Here is a 12,113-nt window from a genome sequence, read left to right on the forward strand (position 1 = left end):
TTTTAAAGTTTTGATGACATGTCACTGAACTTAATATGTTCCAGATAATTTGCCATCCACAAATGGGAGGAATGAAAAATACATGATCCCTGCCCTCAAGGATTTGATAGTAAAGTAGGAATTTGATAAGTACTTATTGATTTATAATGCACTGAACTTTGACACCTGGATAACCTAGCTACTTAATATGTCACACTTCCCTGATATCAAATAGACACCCAAAGGGTAATGATTTCAAAGGTGCCTAATTAACAACAAAGGACCACTTAAGACACTGGCAGAATATGAGGTTCAGTAAGCACAATTTAATCATTAAGATGAAGACATTTATTGTGCATCCTTTCTGGAAAAATACCTTATCACTTTATTTTTGTCTTAATCACCATCTCAATTATAAATCATATTTGAACTTATGTACCTGAATGCAGGTTACTCAAAAGGAAGGGAACAATGTTGCAAATAGAAACAATAAATTATTTAGCCAAAGCTATTCAGAAAATACTAGTCAAAACTGGAACTAAGCTTCCAAACACACTGTCAGTACTTAAATATTTCAAGGTCAAAGTCAGATTAAGCAACTGGTGTTAGATATTTTTAGCAGTAGCTACAATTAAGACTTAACAACACTGGTCAGGTCTGGAAAATGTCATGATTATTATCTTGAAATTCATTCGGAAATCCATAATCATAAGGGTTTGGGGAGACAGGCAATGGAAAGAACATTTTGTTGGTTCCTACTATGAGCCTGGTGCTCTGTGATCCTTACATAAATTATCTTATTGAATTCTCACAACAACCCTGGGGTGTGGATTTTTTAGTCTCATTTTGTAGAAGAAGAAGCAGAGGGGAAATAATTTGCTGTAGGTCACAACAGCTAGTAAGTGGCAGAACAGAAAAAAAAATTTAAATGCATAAAATAAACTGCAGAGAAAATTACCAAGGGAAACCAATTATGATAACTGATAGTAAAATGTTGCATAGTTACCTATTGCTGCTGTAACAGATTACTATAAACAACAGCTTAAAACAACACAAATTTATTATCTTACAGGCCTGGAGGTCAGAAATCCAAAATGGGTCTTATGGCACTAAAATCAAGGTGTTGACAGGGCTGCATTCCTTCTGGAGGCTCTAGAGGAGAATGTGTTTCCTTGTCTTTTTCAGCTTCTAGATGCTGTCCATAGTTTTGGGCTTGTGACACCAGCCAGCAATCACACCACTGATTCTATAGTCACATCTTTGCTCTGCCTCCCTTGACTCCCTCTGTCCCCTTGAGGGATCTTTGTGATTAGATCGGGCCTACTTGAATAATCCAGGTTAATCTAACCATGCATAGATCCTTAACTTAATCACACTGGCTAAATTCATTTTGCCATGTGAGGTAATATATTCACATCCTGGAGATTCACATGTGGACATCTTTGGGGAACTATTATTATGTCTACCATAATTACTTCTTAGTAAGCTCGCACACCTGCTATTCTAAACGCCTAACATATAATCTTGGACTTTTATTTATTTTTTGAGAGAGAGAGAGAGAGAGCACACACATGAGTGCCCGCAAGTGGGGGGGGTGGGCAGAAGGAGAGGGAAAGAGAGAATCTTAAGCAGGCTCCATGCATCTCATGACCCGGAGATCACGACCTGAGCAGAAATCAAGAGTTGGATGCTTAACTGCCTGAGCCACCCAAGTGCCTGGAATTGGAATTTTATAATGAAAGGGACCTTTTGGTTCACTTAGCCTAATCTTTTTAACAAGGTAATTGATTTACTTGCATTTGTTCCTCCCTGATGACTCCCATAGTGGTGTCTTCTTTTTTATAAAAGACCATCTATTTACTTAAATATTGTTAATATTGCAAACTTGCATTGGAGATGCTCAGGATATTTGTTGGTGGTAGTAGGAGTGCTTTGTTTGAACTGTTATTAAACATGGCTGATTTGTTCATTAGGAAAATGAGCATGCAGTATGTGCCTACAGCCTAAGCCTAAGGGATAAAGGTGAAGGAGACAGAGAATGTCCCTGCTATCGAGGAGCCTGTGCTCTTTTCCACTGAACTTATCAGTTAAAGAAAACTATAGGATAAAGATAAGGGGAATATAAGTATTTGCATAACCATTTGGATTAGCATCAAATAGCCAGGAACCCAAACATGCCAAAGATGTAAGCCACCATGATGGTTGCTGTAAGCTCAAAATAGATTCCTTATGTACTATGTGGCTGCAATTAGAAAGTAAAATTTGTGACTTTTATAGTCCACTTATAGTTTATAATATACATTTAGACTTACTCTTATTTTTCATTAACTCAGCACCTTATCCTGATAGCAATGGGAAGCCAATGATGAGTTTTAAGGAAGTAAATGAGATACTTACGTTTGCGTTTTATGAAGGGCTGTGGCTGCAGAATGGATCTGGTGTTAGGAGACTGGTTAGGAGACTGTTGCATGCCGGGTAGGAAATGACTGTCTAGACCAGAGCCATGCCAGTGAAATGGACAGAAGTGGGCCTGAATGAGAGTTGCTTGGCTTTGGTGCAGCAGAAAGCAGATCTGGAGAAATTGTAAACAAGATCCTCCAGATTGCTGGCTTGAGCAGCTGGGTCAATGGTAATAAGACTATTCAATGAGTCAGAAAACACTGAAAGAGGAAGGAGAGAAAAAGGTGTCAAAAGATGCCCTTTCTTTTTTCTAATATTTTAAATTTTTTTAAAGTTTTAATTTAAATTCCAGTTGACAATAGTGTAATATTAGTTTCAAGCATACAATATAGTGATTTAACGCTTCTGGACAGGAAAAAAAGATGCCTTTTCTTTATTTATCATCTCAGCTACCCTGTAAGGTAAATATTGCTTTGGAGGTTTTAAAAGGGAGGAAAGCAAAACTCAGAAACATTAACTTGCTCAAGGTCACACAAACAGTAAATGGTAGGGCTATGATTGACACCAATCCCATGCTTTTTCTGCTGTCCTGTGTCTTGGTTAATCTTGATGGCAACTGTCTGAGTTCCTCTGTGGTGGAGAAGGGAGATTTCAGAGAAAGCGGGGCGGGGGGGGGGCAGGGGGCCACATCTGGGAGACCGGAGCTGGGGGAGGGAATTTCTTACTCTGGGATTCAGAGGACCCTGAGGATTGTGCAGAGCATTGGGGCAAGTCAGAGGAATGTTTCAACACACTATGAAGGCCAAGACTGTTGGGCAATAGGCATGCACTAAACTTGTAGTCCTTGCAGTCAGAGACTGGAATCTGGAAGCCAAAAAGAACAAGAACAAGGAAGATGTAATGTGAAGAGATGGGAATTGGTCCAGGGACGCTGCCCAAAGAAGCCACAGATCTCTGAACCTGTTTTTGCATCCTAGAAGAGGTCATCAAAGGTCATCACTCTGTATCACTCATGGGCCTCACTATCCCTTCAGTCATTCCAGCTGCTTAACCAGTATGGGCTTGGGGAAGATGTGTTCCCCACAAGTTTCTCACTGAGGGATGGTCATTAGATTTGTTTTGGGTGAAGACTATTCTATTTTGAATATTAGAGCCAATGACAGGGTATGAAAAACAGCAAATCCAGTGTTTTCCAAGATTTCAAAAAAGACAGCATTTCTAGAATGAGAGAGTAGTTCATTATTTTGAATATTTCTGACATCTCTTTTGTCAGGCACTGTGATAGGAGGGGGGATATAGCAGTGGGCAAGATTAATAAGGTCCCTATTCCCACAGAGCTTATCTTTACTAGGGTGAAATACATTATAAATAAATACACAACTAAATGAAGACTATTTCCGAAAACAAAAATTGCTAAACAATAAAGTGACATGATTGAGAGTAAATGAGAGAAAGGCAACTCTATATAGAGTGGTCAGAAAAGGTTTTGACAGGAAGAAGACAGTCATGGGAAGTTGTACTTGCAGAAGGAACACTGGGGCAAAAGCCTTGAGACAGGGACAAGATTGGTCTGTCCCAGGATCATAAGGGATGTTTGTGTGACTGAAGTGTAGAGCAAAGGGCAGCATGGAAGGAGATGAGGTTTCATATGTAAACGCAGGCCAGGTAGGTCATAGAAGGACCGGTAGGACCTGGTGAGGAGTTTGGATTCTATTCTAAGTGGAAAGGAAAGCCACAGGAGAAGGCAGGGAAGAGGTTAAGCAAGAGAGTGACACGGTGTGATTTGTGTTCTAAGATAACCGTTTTGTTTGCTTTAGGGAGTATGGATTTGGATGAGGCTCAAGTAGAAGTAGGGAAATTATTTACGCTATTGTGGCTGTATAGAGCAGAGATGATGGGCACGCACTAAGATGGTGGCCATGGAGATGATGAGAAGTGGTCGGATTTGAGACACATTGTGGGAGAAAGCCCAAAGATTTGCTGGTCGATTTAGATGTGAGAATAAAAAAAGAGAAGATTAAAAGATAACTCCAAGGGGTTTTATTTTTAATCTTATTGATATATAAGCCATATGCCAATAAAAGTCCATCCATTTAAAGCCTTCAATTCAGTGGTTTTTAGGATATTTACAGAGCTGTGCAACCATCACCACAATATAATTTTAGAACATTTTCATCACTCCAAAGAGAAACCTCACACCCATTAGCAGTCACTCCTTGCTTCCCTTCCTCCCCAGCCCCACTGAATTAGCTTCCTAGGCTCATGGAACAAATCACGAAGTGCTTGGTAGTTTAAAACAACAGAAATTTATTCCTTCTCAGTTTTGGAGGCCAGAAATCCAAAATCAAGTTGTCAGCAGGACTGCGTGAGCTCCGAAGGCTCTGGAGGAAAATACTTGTCTGCCTCTTTTGGCTTCTGGCAGCTCTAGGTGCTCCTTGGCTTGTGGCTGCCTTGCTCCATCCTCGGGCTCTGTCCTCACATGCCGTCTCCTCTCTTCTGTGTCCTCTCTTCCTGTCTGCTATAAGGACACTTGTCATGGGGTTTAGGGTCCACCTGGGAAGCCGGCAATGATCTCATCTCAAGATGCCTAACTTAATTACAACCACAAAGGCCCTCTTCCCAAATAACGTTACATTCATAGACTCCTGGGGTAATGGCCGTATCTTTTTAGAGGCCATCATTCAACCCAGTACACCTGGATAATCACTATTAGTCTATTTTCTGCCTCTACAAATTTACCTGTGATACACATTTCACTTCTAGGATTTTGACCCAAGAATTTGGGTGGATGGTGGTGCTGCTTACCTAGGGCCACATCAGGAATAAATGGTGTAGAACCATATGTCCTTCATCTATGTCACATTTGAGATGTGTATTGTATATCCAAGTGGAAATGTCAGGTGAGCAGCTAGATGCATGAGTTTGGATGTGTTAGTCTGGATATGGAGATCTGGGGGTCAGAGTCATACCCATGGCATTTATAGCCATGGGACTGACTGCGATCACCTGGGGTGAAAGGTGAAAGAGGAAGGCTGAGGAGCAGTGCCTGGAACACAGTGAGGTAATGCAGAGGAACCTTTAGGGAAGACTCAAAAGAAGGGAGCCAATAAGAGGGTAGGAAAAACAGCAAATTCAGTGTTTTCCAAGATTTTAAAAAAGACAACATTTCTAGAGTGAGGGAGCAGTTTGCTACTTCACATACCTTTGAGATTTAGAGGAAAATTGGAACAGATAAATAAATACTGGGTTTAGCAACATAGATCCTATTATTTGTCAGATAAAAGCAATTTCATTGGAGTGGGGCCAGGGATGAAGGACTAACTGAGTGCATTAAGGAGTAAATGGGAAATAAGGATGTGGAGATGATGAGCATGAATACCTCTTCCAGAAGTTCTGCCCTGAAGTGAGACAGAAAAATGGGCTGTAGCTGTAGATGAGTGTGTTCAAGAGAGGGTTTGTTTTAAAGGTGGAACACAATAGAAGATGATTTAATGCTTGGGGGAAGTATCCAGAGAAAGAACTTAAGGATGCAAGAAAATTTTAGTTAATTAAAGATGTTAATTCTAGGAATGGTCTTCCTGAGCAGGCGATACCCACGAAATATGCCTGATGAGAGCAGGAAACTACTGGAGCATTATTTACAATAGTGAAGATATGGAAGCAGCCCAGGTATCCATCGGTAGATGAAGGGATAAAGATGTGGCATATATATATGTGTGTATATATATTTATATGCATATAAATATATATGTATTTATATATTCACACACGCAATGAAATATCATGCATCCATAAAAAAGGATGAGATTTTGCCATTTGCAACAACATGGATGGAATTAGAGTGTATAATGCCAAGTGAAATACATCAGAGAAAGACAAATACCATATTATTTCACTTAAATGTGGAATCTAAGACATTCCCTGAGAGGCCAAGGGTCACCACGACACCATGACTGAGTCTGGCAAGCCCATCCTCTACTCCTATTTCCGGAGCTCCTGCTCATGGAGAGTTCGAATTGCTCTGGCCTTCGACTATGAGATCGTACCTCTCAACCTCATAAAGGATGGGGGACAGCGGTTCTCTGAGGAATTCTAGGCACTGAATCTGATGCAGCAGATGCCGGCCCTGAAGATCGACGGAATCACCATTGGCCAGTCACTGGCCATCACTGAGTACCTGGAGGAAACTTGGCCCACTCCACACCTCCTGCCGCAGGACCTGAAGAGGAGGGCCCAGGTGTGCGTAATTTCCGATGTCATTACCAGTGGTGTCCAGCCCCTGCAGGTGTGGCTCTGGACTTGCACCCCTGCACACCTCTCGCGTGCCTCCCCCGACACGCTCTTACCTTTAGACACACGTGGAGTGTGAGGTGCCACAGTGAGGCACCCAGCTTGGGAGTGGGGGTGGCAGGAGCACAGGAGGGATTCTCAGCAGCTTAGACCTAGACCATGTGGCAGAGGGGCAAGGGATCCCAGAAACTATCTGCCCTGCTGGGTCCCCAGCCCCATTCTGAGAAGCCCCAGGTTTTCCAAGGACTCGTCCAGAAGTGCTCGGGGAGGGGTGGGGCCAGGTGGCAGGGGGGAGGCGGAACAGCATAGGCCCAGGCCCACCCCCTCCTTTAACCAGAACAGCCTCCTTCTCATCTGTTCTGTGTTCTAGACTGGGAGTCTCAAAAGATTTTATTTTTTAAAGTTTTCACTGGTAAAAAAAAAAAAAGGTGGAATCTAAAAAATAAATGAATAAACAAATAGAAAGCAGAATCAGACCTATGAATTCAAAGAACTGATGGTTGCCAGATGGCGGATGGGCAAAATATGTGAAGGGCAGTGGAAGATAAAAGCTTCCAGTTATGGAATGAATAAGTCACAGGAGTAAGAAGGTCCAGCATAGGGAACATAGCAATGGTAGTGTAATATTGTTGCGTGGTGACAGAGGGTGGCTACCCTTGTCCTGAGCACGGCATAATGTATAGAGTTGTTGAATCACTATGTTGTACGCCTGAAACTAATGTAACACTGTGTGTCAACTATACTTAAATAAATAAAAAAAAGAAAAAGAAAAAGAAAGAGCAGGAATCCTCCCTCTGTTGTAAAGGGACAGAAGCCCCAGTGGCAGGGGCAGGTGAAAAAGGCTGTGATGTTTTCCAACCACATGCTGGTGCCCAGGAGCTGGGTGGGTATCTGGCCAATACTTGAGTTTAGCCAGAGTTAAGCTGTCAAAGAAGAAGGATGGAGAGACAGGGGGCAGGCAAGTTAATAGTGTTTCAAAAGGAGCGATTATAATGCCAAGGAATTTAAACTGGGTTCAAAGGGAAGGGAGGACATGAGAGGATTGATGGATAATGAAAAACTGGTGGAGTCAGTGGTTAGAAGTTGTGATAGGATCAAACCGCTGTAGTGATCTAAAGGGTAGAGAGTGATGATCAGAGCGGGGAAATGCTACGGTTGAATTTTAGGGTGCCGACATTATTTGTGGTGACCAGGCCAGGTATAACCACGGGCATAAGTGGCTGAAAAGAGGGCAAGCAAAGGATCACTGGAGAGAGAGGAGGTCATGAAACCAAGAGCTCAGAGTGCCCAGTCCAGTGCTGCATAGAGAGAAGGTTGCCAATAAACAGTTGCAAGAGAAGAAGACCAAAATACATGAATCTTCCAACATTTATAGTGTTTTGGTTTGTATTAATGGACCCTGTGTTTAGTGTATTATCTTTTTTTAGTGTATTATCTTATATAATTTTTACTCAAATGATGTATTTTCCAGTGCCTCAGGGACAACATTACATGAAAAAATCATTTGGGATGGTTAAAATGGTAATGATAAAGGGAAATTCAAACTGGAGATTAATGAAGTCATTAGATATGAAGCTAGTCAGGCAACAGATAATTTACTAAGAGAAGGTGCCACTGGAGCTGTCAAGAGGAAGAACAGGCTTATGATTTTGAAACACCTTGAAACTCATGCAAAGAGAAGACTGTGGTGACTCAGTATCTCTTGGCTCTAAGGTCAACATGTTTGCATCTGAACTTGGCTGGGTCTTTGAGGGGGAAGAAGCTTGAACTCTGGATTCACAGAGACCATAGGTTTTATTCCCATCCATTATTTATTAGCTGTGTGACCTTGAACAAGTTACTTAACCTGTCTTTACCTCTAGTTTCACATCTAAAAAATGAGGACTAAAAATAGTTCCTATTTGATGGGTTTATTAACGAAGATAAAGAGAGATAATCTATACTAAAGGTTCAGAACAGCACCTGGAACACAATAAGCACTCAATAATGGTGAGCTATAATCTTCATTGTTATTATGATCTTTAAGCTGGAGATTTTTAAAAAGCTACTTTGCAAAGCCTAGAGGATTAAATGAGATGAAGTATGCAAAGCACTTAGCACAGTGCTTTCCAAAATGTGGTGATACTACGAGGTGATTAGCTATTACAATGAAATTGATCAGCAGACCTAATCTAATTTTATAGTACCTGGGAAGTGATGGAGGCAGAAAGTAGAGTTATCCCTCTCCTGAACCCAGTAGGGGTTAATATTAGTCCTTTGAAGGTCTTTTCAAATGGTGGAGTAGAGACTGTCCTGGAAATAGTTTCAGGAAATAGAAGTCCTGATCGGATCTGAAGAGATTAAAGATTGTAGCAAGCACAACTTCATTTAGCCACATTCTGTTCAAGGACTGCTTTCCACTTGCAGGTCAAAGAGTCACAAGACTTTCACCAAATAAGCCTTTCACCATTTTCCCCCTAAGCTTTATTGAAGTGTGATTTACAAAGAAAAATTGTATATATTTAGATTGTACAGCATGATTCTTTAAAGGTGTATAATGTGATGATTTAATATAAGTATGTATGTGAAATGATTACCACAATTATTTAAATATCTATCACCTCACATAGCTACTTTTTGTGTGTGTGTGGTGATAACACTTAAGATCCTACTCTCTTAGCAAATTTCAAGCATACAATACAGTATTATTAACTATAACCACCACGCTGTGCATCCCTAGAACTTACTCATCTTACAACTGAAAGTTTATACCCTTTGACCAATATCTTCTCATCCCCTCCTCACCTCCCAGCCCCCAGCAACCACTGTTCTATTCTTCGGTTAAGTTGTACTTTTTTAGATTCCACATATAAGTGGGATCACACAGCATTTGTCTTTCTGCATCTGGCTTGTTCACTTAGCATAATATCCTCTAGGTTCATCCATATTGTTGCAAATGGCAGGATTTCCTTCATCTTTATGGATGAATAATATTCCATTGCACATATTGCCAAAAGAAAATTCTGAGAACTTTACTTGATGAGAATATTTTACCGAGCGAGAAACAAACTGCAAACAGGATACTTCAAACCCAAAGTCATATGAAGTTCACAGGCATGACATTACAGTATGACTCATAAAGTGAAAATGAAGAAATTGTTTAACCTTTACAATAAGTGTTACTACAATGGGAGTTTCCGTACAGTAGGATAATAGTTAAAAGGTGATTATCTTTACATTTTAGGAAGACGATTGACGTTTCATTTATGATTATCAGAGGCAGGCACAAAAACAGACACATAGATCAATGTAACAGAATAGAGAGCCCAGAAAGATCAGTGTAACAGAATTGAGAGTCCAGAAATAAATCCATGATTATATGGTCAATTAATCTTCAACAAAGGAGGCAAGAATATGCAATGGGAAAAAGACGGTCTCTTCAACAAATGGTGTTGGGAAAACTAGACAGCTGTGTGCAAAAGGATGAAATTGGATCACTTTCTTACACCATACACAAAAATAAACTCAAAATGGATTAAGGACCTAAATGTGAGACCTGAAATCATGAAAACCCTTGAAGACAGCTCTGATAGTAATTTCTCTGACATTGGCCATAGCAACATTTTTCTAGATATGTCTCCTATGGCAAGGGAAACAGAAGCAAAAATAAGCTATTGGGACTACATAAAAATAAAACTTGCACAGCAAAGGAAACAATCAACAAAATTAAAAGCAGCTACTGAATGGGAGAAGATACTTGCAAATGACATCTGATAAAGGGTAAGTATCCAAAATATATAAAGGACATGACCATACTGTTTTGATTACTACAGCTTCATAGTGTATCTTGAAATCTGGGATTGTGATACCTCCAGTTTCGTTCTCTTTCAAGATTGTTTTGTCTATTTGGAGTCTTTTGTGGCTCCATACTAATTTTAGGATTGTTTGTTCTAGATCTGTGAAAAATGCTGTTGGTATTTTGATAGAGATTGCATTAAATATGTAGATTGCTTTGGGTAGTATGGACATTTTAACAATATTTCTTCTTCCAATCCATGAGTATGGAATGGCTTTCCATTTGTTTGTGTCATCTTCAATTTCTTTCATCATGTCTTATAGTTTTCAGAGTACAGGTCTTTCACCTCTTTGGTTATGTTTATTCCTAGGTATTTTATTATTTTTGGTGTAATTGTACATGGGATTATTTTTCTTAATTTCTCTTTCTGCTACTTCATTATTAATGTATAGAAATGCAATGGATTTCTGTATATTGATTTTTGTAACCTGTGACCTCACTGATTTCACGTATCAGTTCTAATAGATTTTTGGGGAGTATTTACAGTATTCTATATATAGTTTCATGTCATCCACAAATAGTGAAAGTTTTACTTCTTCCTTACCAACTTGGATACCTTTTATTTCTTTTTCTTGTTTGACTGCTATGGCTAGGAATTCCAGTACTATGTTGAATAGAAGTGGTGAGAGTGGTCATACTTGTCTTGTTCCTGACCTTAGTGAAACAACTGTTTTTCACCATTGAGTATGATGTTAGCTGTGGTTGTTTCACACAAGGCCTTTCTTACATTGAGGTATGTTCCCTCTAAACCTACTTTATTGAGGGTTTTTAATCATGAATGGATGTTGTACTTTGTCAAATACTTTTTCTGCATCTATTGAAATAATCATATGGTTTTCTCCTTTCTCTTGATGCAATGCATCACAATGATTGATTTCCAAACATTGAACCACCCTTGTATCCCAGGAATAAATCCCACTTGATCATGGTGAATAATTTTTTGTAATGTATTGTTGGATTCGGTTTGCTAACATTTTGTTGAGGATTTTTGCATCTATGTTCATCAGAGATACTGAGATGTTGGCTTGCTGTTCTCTTTTTATGTAGTATCTTTATTTGGCTTTGTTATCAGGGTAATGCTGGCCTCATAGAATAAATTTAGAGGCTTTCCTTCCTCTTCTACTTTGTGGAAAAGTTTGAGAAGAATTAAGTTTCAACTCTTCTTTATATGTTTGGTGGAATTCACCTGTGAAACTGTCTGGTCCTGGACTTTTATTTGTTGGGAGTTTTTTGATTACTGATTTAATTTCATTGCTGGTAATAGGTCTGCTCAAATTTTCTTTTTCTTCTGGATTCGGTTTTGGGAAGTTATGTTTCTACAAATTTATCCATTTCTCCTAGGTTGTCCAATTTGTTGGCATATAATTTTTCATAATATTCTCTCATAATCCTCCATTTCTGTGGTGTTGGTTATTATTTCTTCTCTTTCATTTCTGATGTTGTTTATTTGAGTCCTCTACCCACAACCCATTCTTTTGATGAGTCTGGCTTAAAGGTTTATCAATTTTGTTGATCTTTTCAAAGAACCAGCTCCTGGTTTTATTGAGCTCTTCTATAGTTTTTTAGTTTCTATTTTGTTTATTTCTACTCTAATCTTTATTATTTATTT

At 39.5% G+C, this 12,113-nt stretch overlaps 2 protein-coding genes across 2 annotated transcripts in view; one reads left to right on the top strand and one right to left on the bottom strand.

Annotated features, from left to right (window-relative positions):
• The window catches only part of TYW2 (tRNA wybutosine-synthesizing protein 2), a 61,596-nt gene that overhangs the window by 33,880 nt on the left and 15,603 nt on the right, over positions 1–12,113 (bottom strand). Inside the window, exon 3 of the mRNA XM_036116666.2 lies at positions 2,377–2,639. The gene's annotated coding sequence lies outside the window, so the exon portion shown is untranslated. The remainder of the gene's footprint in view (positions 1–2,376; positions 2,640–12,113) is intronic.
• On the top strand, positions 6,329–9,904 carry LOC144381697 (maleylacetoacetate isomerase-like). The gene is made up of 3 exons (XM_078071661.1): positions 6,329–6,421; positions 6,476–6,664; positions 9,893–9,904. The coding sequence occupies exons 1-3, from the start codon at positions 6,329–6,331 to the stop codon at positions 9,902–9,904; spliced, it is 294 nt and encodes a 97-aa protein (XP_077927787.1).

The sequence above is a fragment of the Halichoerus grypus genome, chromosome 5, assembly GCF_964656455.1.
Source record: "Halichoerus grypus chromosome 5, mHalGry1.hap1.1, whole genome shotgun sequence".
Lineage (NCBI taxonomy): Eukaryota > Metazoa > Chordata > Mammalia > Carnivora > Phocidae > Halichoerus > Halichoerus grypus.

Coding starts and splice junctions, on each gene's coding strand:
- LOC144381697 (XM_078071661.1), top strand. CDS start 6,329: ATGACTGAGTCTGGCAAGCCCATCCTCTACTCCTATTTCCGGAGCTCC. Junction 6,422..6,475: donor TGGCCTTCGACTATGAGATC/GTACCTCTCAAC, acceptor GAGGAATTCTAG/GCACTGAATCTGATGCAGCA.